Raw genomic sequence first — 21,375 nt, forward strand, 5'->3', positions numbered from 1 at the left:
CCCCGTGCTCGCCATCTCCCCGGGTCTCCGATCCCCGAAGTGTAGTAGCGACGAGGAGGTCCCACATACGTGAAGCCGCGAAATAGATCCGGAACGGTCTCACCCTCCCGGAATGCGACCCGTGCTGATTAGCTTTTCCACTCTGCGCCCAACACATACACACACACACATTGGGTCGAAAGGGGTAGTAAAATTCAAATCAGATGGACTTGCTTTATGAACCGCGGGAGCGTGAGCGCGCGCGCGCGCTTTCCGCCGCGTTACAGGGTTCGTGTTACCGTTCCGGGAGGACACGGAAATACACGGCTAGTCGTCGTTTTTTTTCGCGTGTGTGTGTCGTTCCTGCCCCTTTGTGACACACACACACACATACACAAAGAGCCCGTCCCGCTGACCGTGATTTGGTGTGCGGTGTGTCGTTCGGGAAAAGGGAGGATAAATAAGTGAAAGTTTTACGGGACGCGGGACGCGCTTTGTTTCGTTCCGTTGCTTCTATTGGCGGAGGAAGATCCAATCCAAGACCCAGCCATCGGGTGACACAGTCAAATCGAACACCGTGCTAGCCACTGGGCAGGGTGGGAACGGGTGCAAGCCTTTTTCGTTCCCTTTCGTACACCGAAACGGCGTGGGTACTAGCGAACGTTTTTACGATTCCATCGTATCGAATGATGATCGACCGGGTTCGTCGTCTCCGGTTTTGGCTCCGGCGCGTTAATCCAACTCACGGTGGTTCTCACGTGGTGTTGTTTCAACCATTTTTTGCCTCTCCAACCCTTCCTCAAATCTTGACAGCTTGAACCGAATCACGTTATCCACCGAAAAAAGAAAGAAAACCAAGAAACACGTGTCGATTGATTGGCGATAAAGTGACACATTACGATCGTCGTGAAAATCCCAACGCACAAGGGATGAAGGTTTTCAACGAAAATGCTCCCTAATGTGACAAGCTTTCTGGTGATGGGATTATGTTTTGAAGGGAGAAATCTAATTAAAAAAAAAGGGGAAGGGGGCCTTCAACCTTCAATCATTCACCACCATTCGCTTCCTGCTCGATCCGATGAACTGTTGTGGCCCGTTTCGATGGAAAAACTATCAAAAGCGTCCCGCGTGTTAATTATGTTGTTACAGTAAGGCGAAGAGTGTAGGCATTGTAGCTATCTTTGGGAAGATTTAAGACACACACACACACACACACAAACACTAGACACACACACACACATAGCGCTAATGCTCGGCTTGGTCCGGTAGGCGTAGTACGTAACAATTTGCGAATCGCTTAAATTGATGGATGGAACCATCGGCCTCATCAATGCACCCGACGGTTGAGGCACGTTTCGTACCCAAGGCAAAGGGCTAGTGGGTCAGTAATGTACGGCGGTTTGTGTGTGTGTAAGGCTGTGCGCTCAAAGCACAAACTTTAAGCATTACTTAACATCACTTTCCATTTGTATCGGCCGCCTGCCGCCACAATCTCTCTTCGGATTAGGGGCAAAAAAAAACGGAAAGTCTTACTCTGCTGGCCGCTCTTTCGCTCTACGTGCGGATAAATATTGATGGATGGAAGCGGCCAAACTTCAATTGCGATTTACCGAAAGCAGCCCTGGGTGCACCTGTGCCGTGCTGTGTTTGTTGTGCGCGGGCAGAGAGCTTTTCCTTCGTTTTTACAACCACTGCTTTATGGTGCCCGAGCAAAAGCTGCTGATCCTCCCTTGCCTTTGCGATAATCTTTGCGATTCAACGCTTATCGCGACTTCGTTGTGCTTCGTTTAATTCCGCATGATGATGGATGGTGTGTTTTTTCTTCAGTATACTTGCGAATTCACCGGTACATCGGTGGCGCTGGTTGCACTTTTTTGCGTAACGATTGTTTCATTTGTATGTCGTATTACAGTTTGTAATTGGGGAAGGTTAACTTGGCGAAGACCTAAGTCAATTTGATGAGTGCATTGAGAAGTTTTTGAAATTTCATTTTATTTTATAATTTAATTTAATTTTAATATGAAATAATTACGAATGGTTGAAGGCATCTACCGAACAATTGATAAAAAAGGGGTTTTTTGATATTAAAAATGAATGATTTTGAACAAAATTACAATAAGTTAAGTCTGTAATTTCGTTTGAAGAAAAAAAAGCATACAAAATTATGTTTTTCTAACAACATTCTCCAAATAATGATTCCTCTTACAGTTTGCTTCAAATTAGAGCTTGCTAAGGATAGATAGTTAGAATAGAGCTAAGAAGACATTTTAATTGGCATTGTAACACTTCCTAGAGACAGATCCCACTCTTTACGATCCCCTTCATTTGTAGGACCATTTTATTGACTTAACGGTCAACGGCGATCTTCTACACGAGATTACACGGAACCGATGCGTTCACGATTGACACCGAAATGCTTCGACTTTTGTCCTCTTCGACAGTAAAGACGGTGCTTAGAATACTTTACCGGCATTTGACATCAACTTAGTAAAATTAAGAGAGTTATTAAAGTAGGGGAAGAATGGTTCATTTTAACAACCCATTTGGAGGGAGGTACAAACAAATAAGACATAATGATCGCGCAACAATCAAACCTATCGGATAGATCCACCGAAAAGTAGCAACACAATTGACACATTCCCGATGCATTTGTTGTGTGCGGTGTGCGCGGATGGGTGAAAGTGAAAGGAACACATAGGAACCGTTTGATCGGTGCGACCGCACCGACGAAATCCTACCAATTTCGTGAGGTTTAGCCGATGTTCTCGGTTCATTAAAATTCTATAAATTTTATGGTACGGCACTGTTTCGTGTGGGGAAGAACGGGATCTACCCTTGTTGAACTACCAAACAGAGCGAGAGAGATCATTCTTGTCGGCTGTAATTAAATCAACGCCGCAGCACAGTGTCGTTCGAGTAGTTTGCCGAAAGCATAAATCTCCAGATTAGGCTCCGCAGATGTGCGGTAAAGAAACACGTTTGCCGCCATCCGACAACAGAGCCAACAGTACACGTTAGCGTTGCTTGTAACGATGCATGATTGTACAACGAAGTCACGTGGCCTTGTCGGTGGAAGGAGGGAAGGCGAAAAACTACACCCAAGTGACTGTCACTGAATTTTAGAAGGGGTGCACGAAAGGAAAAAACAACATCAAGCAATATAATAAGCCAACACACAAAACACCTCTCAAATGAAGACGACGACTTTCTCTTTCGGCACCCCACTATTCGTTCCGGTGGGATTTTAAAAATTTTGTTCAACCCGCTGCTCCGATCGGCAGCTTCTGGCAGTGTGAGGACACGGGGGGATGGCTACCAGAAGTTGAACCTGCTGCTGCTGCTGCTGCTGCTGAAAGCCATCCCCTGATTTATTGTCCGCATGATGTAAAAACGTTGTGTCCAGAATGTGTTGTACGAATATTGGGTACGATGGTGCCGGGCCGGAGAAATAAATCGATTCCCCAGCCCGAACGAAGGCGAGAAGATCGTGTGACCCGGCCATCTGCCATCCAATCGAACGACCGTGTGGTGTGGTCTACGATCTGTACGTTCTGTTGAGCAGTTTTATGATCTCGTGCTGTGATAGCAGCGGCAGAAGCGTGCAGCGAACGATTGGGGCGATGGCGATGACTCCCGAATGAAGGCAATTTTTGGGGTGAGCATCGCCGTGTCATTGCTTTGTCTCGTCGAGCGTAGCTATCTTTAATCGCTTAACGCTCGGGGAGGAACAAAATTGAGTCATGTGTGATTAACGATCGCTTCTTGCACCGGTTGAGCGCTGGTGGATAATCTTGTAGTGTGGTGATGAGTTTGAAATCCCCTGGGTCCTTTGTGTTGCTTTATGTCTTGTCAATGTTTAGATTATTACGATCAAAATTTCATCTTTCTCTCTTTTAAATCTGTATATCTTCTGTGTGATAGTTAGACCATTCCTACACTCTACCAGCTGCATTTGCATAACCACATTTATTGACAGTCTGGTGCAGTTTTTCCACTTCCACGTTTGCAACATTGTTGTAGCCAGCAGCAACAGCAGCGCTAAAACATCTTCCCATCCTCCATTGCTCATCATTTAAATAGCACACAGCCACACATCCTCAACACAACCGCGGGTGATTAATTAGTGTTGAACAACGGCACGTCACAGCGTTGCCTAAATAAAGCGTGACCAACGAACTAAATGGTCCGGCCCTGCAATATTCATGGCGCGAGGTGCTAGTGGGTGAAGCTCATTTGAAAATCATAACAAGTTGTAAAATCACCCATTTCAGTAAAGTGATGGTGGACCCACATTGGTGGCCACTAGGTTCGGTAGCTACTCTCCCACCCAAAAAAAATGGAGCTACCTCGTTGGATGGGCCGGGTGAAAGATCGCCCATCTGCAGCTCATCGCATCGCATCGTGGTCACGGTTTGTCAGAGCGTGATCATGACGGTCTGGTTGCTTGCCGTGATGCTAAAATGCACGGATGGACGTGTGGGAAATATTCAAATATGAAGATGACGGTATTTTTTGAGTGTTTTACTTTTTTGTTTACAGACAGGAAACAGCCTCAAGAGGGTATGCATTGAAGGGTTTTATGCAAGCAGGGAACCTCTAGTGGCGCTGTAATTACAACAAGGGAAGAGTATACAAATTAAATCTATCAGCTTCATAACTTACAAACACTGTGCGCACTTGGCGCCTGTTCGAGCCTAGAGGCTGGCTGATTGAAAATTGTGAACCCAAAACACGTACATCCCAATGGCTCAGACAATTCGCCATTGAAGGGTTACAAAAGCATGCTGTATAATTATCCATTACCGAACTGCTATCTTATCCTTTAAGCGCAATGCGAGTATCGCATCTCCAGTGTACGCCTGTTGAACCTGTGCTGCGCATACGATGCTCATCATTGCTCAGCCGCCATCTCGATACCGCGTTGCCTGGCATTGCGCAGGGCGGCACCACATGCTCCATTGCGGCCACTGTACACAAAAACATCATCACCACCGAAACGGTTGAAAAGATTCCAATCGGACAATGCCGAGCGGAGGGAGCGCTTTTGTGAGTCGCTGTTGGTTGAAAAGGTTCGCCACCACACAGGCGCTCCACCGCCACCCGAAGGCTCATCATCATTGCGATCGTTTAAAAAATTTAACTCATTTTTAATTGGACATTATTGTCGTCATCTGTGGCCAAGGGCGCACGGCAGAAAGCGCTGCAAAGGAAAGCAATCGGTACCAGGCACCCTTTCGAGGTGGCGCCCTGGATGGTGAAGGAAGCTTTTCCACCAGCCCCGGAATGATTAATGGCTGCAGCAAGGGGCGTGAAATGGAAAGTGAACAGAACACACGTACAAGCCTGGCGCATCTTCTCCCGGTGAGACCCGGCGCGAGAACGCAAGATCGTGCACTGATACGGATCGATGCTATTACGTTACAGCGTACAGATTAGTGAAGAAGATACCGGTTGGGATTGCTCCCTACCATCAGCCAGGTGTTCTTTCCACAATCTCCACCACCGGCGTGATGCATGTTCTGTTCTGCTGGATGAAGCGAAAGTGAAAGTCATCCGATAACAGGGCGGCCCGAAGGCATTTGACGTGTGAGAAAATAATTCCACTTATCAGGCCGGCTGGGGATTACGAAGCGATATTGTTGATTTTAAGCCACAGTGCTTGGATTCTTGGGATGACGCTGAGTGAAGTTTGATTGATGTAAAGACAAAATATTGGAATAGGAGTCGGGAGTTGTTGCTTCATTTTAAAATAAAAAATCTACAACCATTAATTGTCTCGTTGCGGACATGACTACATTGAGATGCTTTAAGCCATCTCACAGCTCTTCGGTTTTAATTATTCATTTAATTGTACTCCAATTATATAAATTCCACTGCAATCGTTGCTCCAATGCACAAGAATGCATTAAACGTACCAGAAATTGCTCTCACTAATCGCTTTCACCATTCCTTCCCTATCTTGGCAGGCGGTCGCCACCCTGGTGGTCCTCCATGGGTACGTGGAGTGTAAGAATGCAACGACGAGCCCCACCGGCACAACAAAGGCGAAACCAGCGACGACTACGAAATCGGGCGCACCGTTGGCCACCACGCCAGCGACGACGAAACAGTCCACCGAGCCGAAGCAACCGGGCAGCGATCGGGAGGCGCGCGGCAAGCGCACGCTCGAGTTCGGCAACTTCGGCAACGGCAACGGCTACAACTACTACCAGACCGTACCGGCGCACACGGCCCAGCGCCGCGTGTCGCACGCGTACCAAGACCCGGGCCAGTACAACCACTACCAGAGCAACTACATCCAGCCGCAGCAGTACTCGTTCCAGCACCAGCACTCCGGATCGGCACTCGGATCCTCTGGGGGTTTTCAAGGTAAGATGAGCGCTGGTTCGGAGCTGTCTGTGAAATGAGTAACACATTGAGCTCTGTTTTTGCAGGATTCGAAGGTGACAGCAGCAACAGCATCGGCAGCTTCCAGTCGCTTCCACCGGTAGTGCATCCGCACTACATCGAGCCGCCGGAGCCAATCATCGAGATCATCATCAAGGAGAGCAACGATTCGCTGCCACTCGACGCCCAGACCATCCTGCCGCCGCAGAAGCGCAAGAAGGAGGAGGTGCAGGTGTTCTACGTGAAGTACCACAAGGACGAGAAGAACGGGCAGCTCGTGCTGGACGACCCGCTGCCGGCCATCAAGCCCATCCCGGACGAGAGCGAAGAGGAGGTGGATCCGTCCCAGGAGCCGATCATCGTAACGCCCAGCCCACCGCTCAAGACGACGACGCTGCGCGCGGTCATCAACCCGGACTCGGAGAAGTACCACAGCAACAGTGGCATTCGCATCTCGTTCGGCGTGGAGGACAAGCACCAGTCGGGCCATCAGGTGTCCGAGTCGGAGAGTGAGTCGGTGGCGCAGCCGATCGTTGCGCTGCCCCAGCACGCGGTCGATCAGCGCTCCAAGTCGGACGTGTTCTTCCAGCAGCACCAGCAGTTTGTGCAGCAGCAGCACGATCGTTCGGTGCGGCAGCACTATCAGGCGCTGCCACCGGTACAGCAACATCAGCCACCACCGCAGCCGCAGCCGCAGCAGCAGCAGTTCCATCATCAGTATAATGTGCAGGCTCAGCAACATCAGTATCATCATCAAGCGCCACCACCACCACCGCAAGCTCAGCCACTTGTGCAGCAGCATCAGGAGGCGCAAAACTTTGGACAGCAGCGATTTGCGCCGGCCCCTCCGCAACAGTACCGTGCGCAGCCACCGCCACCACCGCAGCCCCAACCGCAGCCACAGTTCCAGCAGCATCAGCAGCATCAGCAGCACTACCAGCATCAGCACTACCAGCCACAACCGCAGCCGCAGCCGCAGCCACCGCGTGTTGTGTACCAGCAGGCTCAGCCTCAGCCACAGCCACAGCCACAGCCACAGCCACAGCAACAGTTCCAGTACCGTGGACCGTACACGCAACCCCAGCCGCAACAGCCCCAACCGCAGTACTTCACGCAGCAGGCGCCAGTGCCTCAACCACGTCCGCAGCAGGTTCGTTTCCCGGCCCCACCGCAGCAACAGCCGCAGCCGCAGCCAAATTATTATCAGCCCCAGCCGCAACCGCAACAGCAACAGCCGCAGTTCCAGCGCCAAGAGTACCAGCAGCCGAAACCGATCCCAATTCCGCTGCACAACATCAACCAGCAGCCACCGCTAAGGCAGCAGTATCAGCCGCAGCAACAGCAGCCACAGCAGCCGGCCCAACAGCAACCGAAGCCACAGTTTAACCAACCGTTCACCAACTTCTACAAACAGCAGCCTCAGGTACAGCAGCAGCAACAGCAGCAGCAGCAGCAACAGTTCCGTAAACCTGTACCACCGCCACCGTCCAGCCTGCAGCAGCCACCGTTCCTGGCGGCGCGTCCACCACAGCCACCACAAACGCCCACCTTCCAGCAGCAGAACGAACGACCCAACTACTACGATGTGCCCCGCCCCGTACAGGGTGGACTGGTGCAGCAGGCAGCACCGAACCTGGGTCCCACCCGCGCACCGGAACAGCCGAAGGGTTCATCCCTCTCCAGCCTTACCAACAACGAGCATCTGGCAAACCTGAAGCACGTCCTGCCGGCCGGCGGCGAACTGGTACCGTCCGTATCGAAGTACGAAAAGCACATCACGGAAACGGTCAGCGGACCGGCAGCAACGTCGCAGCGTCTCTCCGCCGATACTGGCAACCGGCCTCCGTTCTACAACATTCAGCCATCGCAGGAGCTCATTAGTCACTCGATCGAACCCACGATCGAGACGATCCAGAACAAAAACATTGGCCCGCTCGCCTCCAGCATTGGACCGCTGCCGACGCCCCAGAAGTACGTCAACCAGCAGGCAGCGCAGATCATTCCGAACTCCGAGCCACTGAACTACCGCGTGGATCCTCGCTTTAATGCCAACTTCAACGCGGTGGCGGCACAGGGCAGCAGTACACCGTCCACTGTCGGTACGACCCGTACCACCTACTCGCCGACGTTCTCCACGACTCCGCGCACAACCGTCAATCGCTACACGGCGCCACCGACACCGACGACGACCGCCTATCGCACGACGACCACCACGGCTGTACCGCCAACGACCACCACTCTCTCGCCCGCCGAAGAGGCGGCAGTGGAGCAGAAGAAGCAGAAGGCACTGTTCGAGCTGCCCGCCGAGGTGCCGGACGATCTGCGGGAGCAGCTCCTGTCGTCGGGCATTCTCGAGAACGCCGACATCAGCGTGTTGGACTACGATAAGATCGGCGAGACGGCGCTGGAGAATCTGCCGCCGGAGCATCTGGCCAACTTCTTCAACGCGGGCGGCGGTTCGCAGCTGGCAGGGTCGAGCAATGTGCTGTCGGTGGTGAAACCGAACGGTGACAAGCTGGCGGAGAAGTTCATCACCAAGAACTACGACGTGAAGGACAAGCGGGACGAGCGCGATCGGTACGAAATTGCACAGCAGGGACAGGAGGGGGCGGTTCAGCAGGCGGAGGAAGATCAGCCAACGATCGTGACGATGCCGGAGCGGCAGAACGTTGATCTGAAGGTGGTGCGGTTTGATTCGAACAATCAGCGCAACGTGACGGATCGCTACATTAAGCAGGACTCGACCATTCTGCCGTCGGTCGATGTGACCGGGGAGGATGAGTCGGGTGCGGCGGATCAGGTGTTTAATCGCTATCTGCCGCTGAAGATCAATGGTGCCCAGTTCCCGATTCCCGATGTGGCGGAGCTGCGCGGTCGTAAGATTGCGAGCGTGGTTGTGCTGGCGCCGGTGGATAGTGGAGCGTCGTCGACGGCGGGCAAGAGCGGAGAGAGCGACGAGGGCAGCAGCACGGGCGGGTTTCTGATCAATGCCGAGGAGGATGCGGCCGAGCAGGAGCAGCAGCAGCAGCAGCAGCAGCAGTCGCGGTTCGAGCGCGATGTGCTGCTCGACTCGAAGAAGATCAAGTTCATTGCGGGCGAAGCGCTGAAGCAGCTGATCAAGAAGCCGTCGAGGGAGAACTTCCGCCGGTGGTTGGACCGCGAGGGCAAGACGGACGTCGATCTGCAGAGCGTGGTGCTGCTGGTGACGAGGTAAGTTACCTCGGAGGGGTTGAAATATCTTTTAAAAAATACAATTTTAAAATCCATTTGTTTTTGTTTCGAATGTTTAAAGGAACGATTACGACGAGCAGGAAATCTTCATGTACGACATCGCGACCAAGGGCGTGACGCATCTGAGCGGTGAGCTGTCGGCCGCCTTCGTCCAGGTAGCGGAGGAGAACGCCAAAACGCAAAACTTTGACGAGGTCCCGATCGTGGACAGTGGAATTGTCGAGCAGATGGAAACCAAGACATCGGGCGAGAATAGTTCCGACTATGGTTCGTACGCACTGACCTCGTCCGAGGAGCAGGACGATCAGGCCCAAGCGTCGGAGCGGAAAGCGATCTACGTCTATCCGGAAAACTACCGAGGGTTGGAGGTCAACTCCGGCTACAGTAACATTAAGAAGTAAGCACTCGCCTCCCGCCCGTGTGTGTGTGAACCCGTGAAATACCCTTTTCTTTCCTGTTGTGCTGGAAGGAAGAAAGTTCAAACAACTGCGCTAGCTAGGTGACTCCTTACCCCAGAGATGGAGAGAAACGAACTGCTGCTGCCGGTATAAGAGTATAAGAAGAGCCTGTGTTTGACGCTGCATAATCAGTTAAATTCAGGCTCGATCGATGGATTTCTTGGGCAGCAGTAGCGTTTGGTAGAAGATGACCGTGAGGCAGAGCATGCATTAAGAAATACTCGTTTAGAGAAAGCAGTCAAAATGCTTGAATTGCGAACCAGATGAGAGAGAGATGGATGAGAATGTTGAGGCACGCAACAGTGTGTTCCTTCTCCAGAACGAGAAAGAGGCCAGCAATGAACCAATATGTAGGGGGCGCTTTCGTTCACAAACTGTAAATAGTATGCACCGTCGGGGCGATGTACATGGGAAACCTGTACACTCCCGACCAATTAGGTAGGACAATTGAAGTACTTTAATGAAAACACAAACCTAAATCGAATCCAGATTTTTCCAAGTTGCCAGAATTCGTTCGATCGCGATCGATACGATCGCTGGGGTGAGAGTGCCGTTCTGCAAACGACACACCACTCCTCGATCGATCGATTGCAATCGAAGAACTTTTGCGAGAAGAATGTCGTACTAGCCTAGCTATATATACCTACAGTAGAGAGCCGTAACGGAGAGAGAGGACCGATAATGTTAGGCATTTTTTATTTGTTTTGTTTCCTATTTGTCTGACGCTCGGTAGGATCTTTTGTTTTTTAAAGTTGTGTGTTTTGTTTTAAATTTGTGCAATACACATATTGCATCCCATCCGTTTGGCAGTTAAAGTTTTTGAGTAACAAAATTATAGGGGGCGCTGCAGAAAAAAAAGGTGCCCCTTTGCGATCCCGATTGTCGATCGAACAATAGGCGAAGGCGTGTTGTGTAAATTATTAGATTTCCACTATCCAGTTAGTAGTGTGCTATCGTAGTAGTACATGATAGGAAACACACAAACCCCTAAACATTCTACTAATGGCGCATTATGTGTAAGCTTATTGCTCTTTTTCTTACCAATTTCTTTGGTTTTTTTTATCACTAGTTCCTTTTGAAGGAATGTTTTGCTTTTTTGTTTTATCTGTCTCCCTCTCTCCCACTCTCTATTTTGCTAAATGTTGTAAATTGTAATACTAAAAGTTCTTACCTGAAATACTCCACATTTCGCTCTGTCTCTCTTTTTCTTCTCCTTTACTATCATAATGGAAACTATTTTTCAAATAAATGTTAATAGAATTGGAATGTGTAAGTGTTTTGTTACTGTTTTTACCGAAAATAGTGTTCGTTTAGTACAACTGTATGTGTGTTTCATATGTCGATGTTCGATGTTGGTAGATGTTGTATATCATTTTATTTGTTTGTATTCGTTTTATTCATTATTTGCAAAAATTATACGTTTTATCAACTTTACCCGCTTTTAAACACTTTACTATAGTGTGACTATTAATAAAACAAAAACAAAAACAAAGTTAGAATAACTGCAATACATTACTCTTTTTAATCAAGTTTTTGGTAGCTTCTCAATAAATTTTAAATGCTTCTCAATATTTTTTTTTAAATATTACACAATTTTTTGAGCATTTACAAAGTTTTTTAAACAATTTGTTTTTATTTTTAATGTGCACATAATTATTCACCGTCTTCAAGATGTTTTCAACAGCTGTCAAATGATGCATTTGCTTCACAATGAAATTTCAGTTTTTACACATGATTTTCAACACATCACAAAGAGCTGTCAAACTCAATCCAGCAAGAGAGTTGTTGAAAATCATGCTGAAGAAAACAAAAATGATGATGCTGGCAATGAAATATTAGATTGATGTGGATTAACATCTTGCACGCGGTGAATATCAGCGTTTACATTCGAAACTGACTTGGAAAATCCTGTAAATCGTGGAAACGAATCAAAAATACTCGGGAAACGTTAAAAATCGAAATCGTGAGGCAAACCCATAAAATAACGGGAAACAACCAAAACATAGAACATGGAAACTATGTAAAAACCTTACTTTAAGGGATTTTAGCGTTGTCCATAGCATTGCCATAGTGCAATTTCGAGGGAACCGCGATAAAGGAGGGCCACTTTGCATGCCTACATTTAGGCGTTTATGTTTTGGGCCAATTTCAAACGATAAAGCAAGAAGGGAAAAAGTAATGAGTTTTTCAGCTTTACAAAGGGTGTATATTTAAGAAACACAGTTTAACCTTTATTTATTGTTATTATTTTAGGCAGATTTATTGTTTGGCTTACACAACACTATTGCAACGTAGTAAATAAGAATTCTTCGGCAATTGCTCCATTCGATATTCGTTTAATCTCACTAAGTACCAAATTTATTTTCACAATTTTTACCAAACAAATCCAGCATCGTCGACCTTTTCGTAAATTTTGTGCTACTTACCACCTTGTTGAAAAGAGTCCATATATAACAACACGCATTGAAACGCCATAAATTGTGGATTACAAAATTTTATATATGCTGTAAATGCTGCAAAAACAGCTCATTGCCGCCTTCTTTCGTCGCTTTGCTGCCGATCGCAGGATCATCAGCCAACTCCATTCACAATGTACGCATCCTACCGGCTATTTAAATTCAAATTTAAATCAGATCAACATTCTACTACTTGATCGTACAGGTGTGCGCGGTCTATTTTAAACGCTTTCAAACACTTGGCGCCGCTTATTAGTTAACTCGCTTGCTGCGATCGATTTTATTGGTGTATCAATTATTGAACCGACAAGCCGAATGCTAGAATCATAGACTTGATCATAGGCCGATCACTAACAGCAACAACAAAAAAAGGCACGTTGTAAGGCTACGAGATGAAGTCTAATTGGAATTTTCGGCTGATAAACCTGACCGTGCAATAAAACTTCGGCGCAGGTCTGTGGCAGACAGTTCTGCCCGAGACCTATGATTTTGCATAACAAGATGTTTGTCCAACTGATCCGCATCGTGCCTTTGTTTCGTCCGATCCGATTATCACCTTGCCACCGTTTCTTGGGCTTGTGACTCAACTGGAATGTCCACAATGCTGGAATGTCCAGTTTGGTGGTTCAATGAAATTTGTAAGAAAATCAGAAAACAAAAGAAAACCCATTTATGCTAATGTCTGCGACGGGCAAAGTGTATGAATAGCTCTCAACTGTACACTTTCCGCCGCTATCGCTGAGATTAGTATGAATGCCCACACACTCAATTCCAGTCCCATCAAACTGCACCAAGAAGCTGTCCCCTAAACGATGTGTCCTTATCGTTCTGCATAACCACATTCGACGGTGTCTTCGGAACGCCGCCACCGAACGCAACGACCTTGGCCGAAGTTCATATTTTACCCCCATGGTGTCCTTGCCCGCGTGTGTGTCTGTGTTGTTATGTTAAAGGTTAATGCGGTGAGTGGAGTTGTGGGTTTTCTTCTCACTGGATGACTAGATCAAGTTACCCACTGAAGACCGACCCGTTCGACACCCCTGGAGAACTGTCATCCAATCAAGTCGGCCATGTCTAGTGGTGTCATCAAGCCGCACCGCACACTTCCTAGCGCAGTTGCAGAAAAGTAAGTTCAATACGATACACAATTATTTTCCAATTTGAAATGTCTTTTTTTTATTGGGCAGAGAACGATTTGTCGAACACACACGCATGCACGAACACACTCACACACTAGAACAGCTGGTAGAGATTCTTGCGCGACACCAGATAGGACACGTCCTTCTTCGGCGGTGGCAGATAGTCGACCGGCGGTCCGGCCGGTACCGGTGGCAGATACTCCTTGGTCGGCGGGCAGGTCGCTTGGACGGGCAGGTATGCGCGGTCCGGCGCACAAGGCTGCGTGATGGTCGTCACAACGGGCACGGTTTGCGTGCGGGTGACCGTCGTCAGCACGGGAGTGGCCGTCGTCTTGGTGATGGTTTTCGTTTCCGTCTCGGTCAGGTACTCGTACACGGGCGTCGGCTCGACGATGGTCGAGGTGATGGTGCTGGTGCGCGTGACCGTGTTGGTGCGCGTGGACGTTATCCTTTCCGTCTTGGTGTCGGTGAGGACGACCGGTGGCTGCGTCGTGGTCACCGTGCGCTCCACCGTCGTCGGCACGATCTTGGTCGAGGTGTACGACTTCGTTTGCGTGATCGTGCTGGTGCGCGTTTCCGTTTCGCGCTCCGTTTCGGTGAGGAAAGCCGTTGCCGTCGAGCGGGAGGTGATGGTGCTGGTGCGGGTTTGCGTTTGGGTGGTAGTGACCGGTGGTGGCGTTTGCGTTACCACGTCCGTCACCACCTTGGTGGAGAAGGCAGTCGTGCGGCTCGTGACGGTGGTCGTCGTCGGTACGATCTGCGTCCGGTAGTCGGTGACCGTGCGCACATCGGACCGGGTAATGGTGGTCGGTCTGGTGACGGTGGTCGTTACGGGATTGCACGGTTCCGGCAGGCCGCAGGCGGGGGTAGTGTAGTGGTACCCATCGGCGGCGGGCGTAGTGTAGGTGTAGCCGTCAAACCGAGGGTTAGCTGCCGCTGGCAGCAGCAAACTGGCCAGCAGGCACACACCGAACGCTAACAATTGCTTCATGCTTCGCTCAACACTTTAGGTATCACACTTAAGCTTGGCTGCAAAGATCCTTCCGATCTTTCACTTCAATCACACAGACAATCACAACTAACACAACACCGTTTTTTTTTTTGCAGGTTTATATCTCCAATTCCTGTGTCGCCTACTGAGCTGGAACTATTTCATCGTTCTGTTGTCACTTCTCGCACCGTACTGTCACCGGTTCGCGTCAGAACGTTCGGCTTTATACGCGCCCGCAACGCAGAACCTGTCCGACCTGCGAGAGCATCCTTTCCTTTTGCGGTTGCGCTCCGATTCGCGCGTCCGTCCGTTCGGGCGTGTGTGTTACATAAAACCGAACCGCACCCGAGCGCGCTGGCGGGATGATGCGCGCACCGCGGAGCGCAATCGGATCCGCATCGGTGCTGGATGCTGTTCTCGGCGCAGGGCGGGAAACCGAAAACCGCCCTAGAGACAGAGAGCGAGCGAGAGAGCGAGAGGAGCCCTGACAGTCGCAACCTTGGCCGTTATGGATTATTAGCATTAGCGTCCTAATGAGCATCGTTTTGTCTTGGTGCGAGGCTTACCTTTTGGATTAGACGACACCCACCGGGCGGTGGAACACACACGCCGGTGGTATGAGCTGATCTTCTTCTGTCAATCAAACATTCATTCCACTGTCCCGCAAATGCCCTCCCTTTGTTGACACCTCCGTCAAAGTGCATTCGCGAAACGCAGAAGCGATGAAAACCTGATCTCGAAAGTGAATCTGACCGTGGTGGCAGCGGCAGCGGGGTGAAGCGCACCAAAGCAGGCCACGATTTTATTACCCAAAGCACATCCAAACACACTGTAGAGTGTCTATACATTGTAGTGGCAGAATCTGGCCCCAAGATCGAGCAGATTGCACGCGTGTGGGTTCGGTGTCGCATTACCGCATACTAATTCTGTCGTTCTAGGTGAGCTGTTGAGCGTTATTCTAACTTTCCTAAGCTGCCGTCCACCCAATCCAAATCGCATTTACTCAAACGCCAACCAACGAGGGGGCGGAGACCGTTTGGCGCGGGGAAAAGCACACCAGGGATAGCCGTGTCTCTTCTGGTTAATCAAAATTTACAATCTGTTCTTTTTTCCTCTTTTTTTCTTTTTAGTCCTCCTGCAAAACCCCTGTTCCAGGATCCGGTTTTTGGGATTCCCCTTTTGCTCTCCAGACTGTGTAAGCAAGAACTGTGTGTTTTTTCTCGTTCTCCCTGTGCCATATATTTATCATCAACCATCCAAATTCACGGCGACCAATCAGCCCGCCAGCAGGTCGTATCAGTGGAGCATCAAGATATGGACCCCATGGAGAAGGAAAGGGAGAAGCAGAAGGTGACGCTTTGTGAGCTTTATTTTTGGCACTTTTTCCCCATTTTTCCACTGTTTTTTTTTTTCCTTTTTTGTATTTTTAAGGAACGCGACCAGCTGGGTGGGTGTGTGTGTGTGTGCGGGGGAGCTGCCCAAAACCGGGAAACCGAAATCAAATTCAAATTCTTCCGTTGGGCGTTGGTGTGCAAGAGATGTTATCGTTGGCGAGGATGATGAAGCCGTGGAGTAGGAGAGAGTGGGTTCTGATTCTGGCCCGGGACGGTCATTGACGTTTCTCGCTCTGTTCTCCCGGGCAGGGTGTGGATGTCTTCTCACGCAAGGTTTTTTGCTGGTTTACAGAAGTGTGGTTGGGGGTGTTTTTTTTTTAGTTTTTGGAGCGTATTTGTAACCAGTTTCTTGGCCAGATGGCATTTAAGCGGGCTCACTCCATTTAAACAAAAAAAAAAAAGAATGCGACGATAAAGCTAAATCCACTCCTAATTGCCTTTGGGGAGGAAGGCAGTATTGGAGTTCGAACTAAAGGGATCATTAAATGTGGTATCAGATCGGTGTGGTTTTTGGGGGATTTTTTTTTAATTTTGGGATGAAATTCTGCTTTATAACAGGATACCAGTTCCGGGATGAGTCGCAAAGAGAGGAGTCTACCGAATGGTAGCCACTGAATGCAACACTGAAGTGCAATGCTGTTAGAACGATCAATGGAGGTGGTGTGAGTATTAATTTAATTTATTAATTATTTAAATGCACACTAAAAGATGTAGTTTTGTGCATCAACTGTACTTCTCAAAGGATACAAATCCAACTCCAGAAGAACTAGAAATAATTTCATAAAATTTACAAATATTTCCTCATTTCTTCTCGATCGTTTGTCTGCAATTTTCGGGGAATTGAACTAATAATTCAGAACTAATAAATAAATAAACAATCCTTCTTACATTTGCACTCTCCCAACTACCTCTGCTCACACTGTAAGATGACAGGAACGATTTTTTTCTATAACGATTCGTCACTTTTTGCCCAGAAAGTTTGCGTGTTTTGACGAAGCGCGTTCTACCTACCATACCATACGTTATTGAAGATTAAACCAACCACGCAGCTTTCTTACTTTGAGGAGAGAACACAGCAAAAAGAACCCACTCTAACAAGAACTGTAGGTGTTGCCAAAATCCCTGAAAAACGAAGAAGCGGTCCAATTTCTTTCACGGCTAATCTGCATTTATGTGCCACAAACAAAAGGTGTGGTTGTGTGTGAGCTTATTTTAAACCCCGCTTGAGTGCCGCCTGCCTTTTGCCGCTATTTTCGCGTTGGAGAAAGAGAGATAGAAACAGCTCACAGATTGATATAAATAGAGTATAGCGTATATTTATCGGTAACTTTGTTTAGACACGGCCACTAATAGTTCGTTCTCCCCCTTTCTCGCTTTCCAAATATCACAACATCACACTCACACACACCTTCTCATTGCATCAATTCCCCTGTTGATTCTTCAGTTGTTGGTGCAGGAACCGCTGGATAGATTAAACTTGCACAGCAACCAGTTCATCAGGCTGGGCGGTGGCGTACCCTCTGACACGCCGTGCCGATCGACGTAGATGATGTTGATGGTCGGCTGCGGCACCTCATCGCCCGGCAGCACTTCGTTCGTTTCGACGCGCTGCTGCTCGCCGGAAGTGGAGCCTCGGATGCGCCCAGCCGGCTCACCACCACCGCCATCGGTCGCTCGCTTGATCGGTCCGGACTGCTGCTGCTGGACGAAGGTGGAAATGAACGACGATCCCTGATCGCTGCCGGCGCTGGAGGACTCGGACTGTCGCACGACGGTGGAAAAGCCCGCCGCACCGCCCGTGGCTGGTGGAGGACGCTGGGGCAGATACTCTTTGGATGGTGGCTCAACCGGCAGGTACGTGTTGGGCGGAGGCGTCGGCGGTGGAAGGTAAGTGTTCGGTTGGCAGTACGTTGTGGTAAGCAGGGAGGTGACGGTAGTGGGTTGAATTTCCGTCGTCGTGGACACGATGAAGTCGGTCGAGGTGTAGGTAATGAATTGGGTGGCGGTTTCGGTTAGCGTTTGGACGACGGGAGGCAGCGTCACGTAGGACGTCTCCAGCCGGGTGCTCGTGATGGGGGGAAGGGTTTGCGTTTGCGTCTGGTAGGCAGTGGACACGAGCGTGCTGTAGTCGGTGACGGTGGTGGTGCTCGGGAGGACCAGTGGACACTTGGGCGTGTTGTAGGTGTAGCCTTCGTTGAAGGGTTTCGATGGTTTCGGGTAGTTGTAGCCGGTGAATGGGGCGGGCGTGGTCGGTTTGGGGTAGTTGTAACCGTTGAAAGCATTAGCCTGTTGTTGTCCTGCGGCCGATACGGCTGTGACGAGGGCAATCAGGACGAGCAGTGCTGCTGCCTGGAAGGGGAAAGGATACATTAATGTTTGGCCACACTTTGGCATTTGAAGCTTCTTCCACTCTGCTTGCTTGTGATGAAACGCGTATCTCAATCCAGTTTTTGTTGGATGGAATGATAATAAAATTCTATCAGCGAGAGTAGTATAATCGTTTTATGCAAATGCGGCGAAGAACCGCTTTCTAATAAAGGGAAAAAAGCAATCCCTAAACAGCAGGCGACGAACCCGCTTATCATCGATGTCGATCCCTTAGAGTGCGATAACCTTAGAGCCGAAAACCAGTTCGTATTTAAGAGAGAGAGAGAGAGAGAGAGATGGGATCATTTGCAATTCAAAATTTCTGTAACATTCTATCGCTCAAGGGAAGACAACGCTATCGCTATCGATTCACGTCCAAGTAGTAGTAGTGGTAGTAGTAGTAGCTAGTTGTTGGCAAGCTTTCAAAACCTCCCCCGCTGTCCCCGAGCTGCTTGATGAAGCTTTATTGTTTTGCAGCTTCTCGGGCACAGAAACAAACAAACGCGTACCGGAACGTGATGCGTTAAGAACGCTCCGGCACTACAATCGCGGAAGAAGGGCTGGTGCGTTCGCTTTTTTCGTAAGACACTTGCCACATTTCTTCGCATACACACTCACACACACACACACACACACGCACTCTTCAGTCATTAATCTTTCGTCCGGTAAGGTTAGCCAACGCTGACCATCAGCATCATTCATCACGCTCCCCCATTCAACGACCATTACGGGTGTCGTCAGATTCTCTGTCGAGGGTTAGTGCGTCAATCCGTCAATCTTACGGCACGCAGTGTTGCACCGTCTGGCAGGGTTGTCAAACAATTTGAGACGGTTGCACTGTTGCTACACTGGGCAGGAAATGGAATATGGGCCGGATTGGTAAACAGTTGCATCTTTGAACTGTTGCTTTGTTTATTGGCGATTTAAGTTGCTACATCTTACAGATCTGTGAAAGATCTAATATACAGCATAATTTGTCTCTTTTGTTTGTCTTCTATTTTGGTTTCATCTCGGGTCGAATCAAAAGAATAATCTCCAAATTAATCATTGATCATTAATCAATTCAACTCGATAAGTGCAATCAAAAAGCTCGACGTTGAAGATGAATCAACTGTAAGAATAGCTAATGACAGGTGCGTTGACAGTTAGGTTCAAGTGATCTTGTAAAATTAGCCCTGCACCTACCATTGAACTGCAGATATCAGATTTATTAATTGCATTATGCAAATCGAAACAAAAGTAACGCTCATAGTTATATCTGATGAGTTCACGTTGATGGGATACGCAAATATGGGATGGATTACGTGCTTCTTGAAATGCTAGTCCAAAGAGGGATACTTTTAGGGACTTTTTGAAAATGATACATCACCGTGTTCTTATCCTTGTGCAACTCTTAGCTCCTTTCTATGCAATATTATTTATACACGATATTCTACACTATTTTGTCACACACAAAAAAACATCAACGTGAGAAAATTGGAAAAACAAAAGAAATTGCATTCGTTCAAGTTAAGTTATGTCAAGAACATTTAATCACAATAACATGAATTGGAACGTATCGAAAACATACAATGCCTTCAAGAATAAGTAGAGCTTTTTCTTATTCTTCTATTTGGCGTCCTACGAGGACATACAGCCGGATGGTCAGTCCTTGCTACGAGGAAACGGTCTATATGAGGCATGAACCTGTCAACCCGCATAAGTCGTATGAGTTGACGAATGTAATAGGAGATCTTACCGCCCCAATGTTACCGCAGTGTTTATTGAGGATGTTAATATTTGGCTTCAATCATCAGCCCATAAAGGTCAAATGTTGTACAACAAGGCATAACACTGATATCATCCTATAAATGTTAAATATTACGCTGACAATTTTACATGGAATATTTCATAGAAATGTCTAGGATACTGTATTGAAAATTAATTCACGGTTGACAACTGGACAGGACTAGAGCTAGATCTGAATTCTAGTAATTCAAATGTATATTCTGATAACTGAATAGTATTATAAAACGATTTTAGAAGAATCTGGTCTAAGCATCTAGGGAACTACCAGAATAATCACTTTTTCAACCGAATCCAACAATTTTGAATAATGATAATCGATCCACACGCTGGCCAGAGTTTGCCAGCTCTGGCGTAGTACCGGGTAGGAGCTTTCTAGATCTTTGCCGTTGTATCTCTTATCTAGCAACAAATCCACACCGCTTTTCTTTAATGATCTCAATGTCCATGAATTCTTCTTTAGACACTTTCAATTTCAAGCACCTCACAAAATTGTTTGAGTTCAGTTTTAGTTCACAGTCCACTGCAGTGCGCACGATGTTACTTCGCTCTATTTTCTAACAAGAAAAACACAAATGATTTACCATTTTCGTATTGTGTGCAGACAATTTTCCACTTCAAACCCGATCACACAGTCACAATTTTCCTTGCACAATTTCAAATCCTTGCACCGTTTTGTGGTCGATGCTTGCCAACTTCACACACGTCTTACGAAGATACCAAGATCGACCGGGTTCGGTCCGGTTGTCCAGCTGTACTGACCTGACCAGCATGCAGCACAGTCGGTTTTAATCATAAATCCGATGGTGGCCACCATCCTCCCAACAGAACGTCATGGCGCGCGGTTCCCCGTTTTTCGGTGCAGCGTGTGTACGAAATATGTGCGAATCAGTTCGCTCGGTCTTTTTCTGGCTTTGTTTTTGGTGTCTCTCGCTCTCTCTCTCTCTCTCTCTCTCTCTCTCGTCTCGGACTGCTGGGGAGGGCCTTGGTGAAGGGGCCTACTGCTACTACTGCTGTCCGTTGCAGTCGGGCGTGAAATCTTCTGAACCATCCACCCGCACCACACCATACAGACGGATGGAAGGGAGATGGTTTTGCAGGCTGACCCGGGGGCTACCCTCGCTCTCCGCAACCGTTTGGTTCTCCGCGAGGGATTCATCGTGTGGCCAAACGGTCGGTCTCTGACAA

The 21,375-nt window shown here is 48.4% G+C and overlaps 2 protein-coding genes across 4 annotated transcripts in view; one reads left to right on the top strand and one right to left on the bottom strand.

The window, feature by feature from the left end:
* The window catches only part of LOC121591588, a 62,839-nt gene extending 51,935 nt beyond the window's left edge, over positions 1-10,904 (top strand). For all 3 annotated transcript variants that reach the window (XM_041912291.1, XM_041912292.1, XM_041912293.1), the window contains 3 exons: positions 5,946-6,348; positions 6,414-9,576; positions 9,659-10,904. In XM_041912291.1, the coding sequence (XP_041768225.1) occupies positions 5,946-6,348; positions 6,414-9,576; positions 9,659-9,998 (3,906 nt within the window). In that variant the 3' untranslated portion in view covers positions 9,999-10,904. The remainder of the gene's footprint in view (positions 1-5,945; positions 6,349-6,413; positions 9,577-9,658) is intronic.
* A 6,421-nt stretch (positions 10,905-17,325) lies between these two features.
* LOC121593469 (gibberellin-regulated protein 14-like) lies at positions 17,326-20,958 on the bottom strand. The gene is made up of 2 exons (XM_041915803.1): positions 20,772-20,958; positions 17,326-18,384 (listed from the first exon to the last, which is right to left on the bottom strand). Exons 1-2 carry the CDS (start codon positions 20,772-20,774, stop codon positions 17,476-17,478), a joined length of 912 nt encoding a protein of 303 aa, XP_041771737.1. The 5' UTR covers positions 20,775-20,958; the 3' UTR covers positions 17,326-17,475.
* Positions 20,959-21,375: the final 417 nt, after the last annotated feature.

The sequence above is a fragment of the Anopheles merus genome, chromosome 2L (assembly GCF_017562075.2).
Source record: "Anopheles merus strain MAF chromosome 2L, AmerM5.1, whole genome shotgun sequence".
Taxonomy (NCBI): Eukaryota; Metazoa; Arthropoda; class Insecta; order Diptera; family Culicidae; genus Anopheles; species Anopheles merus.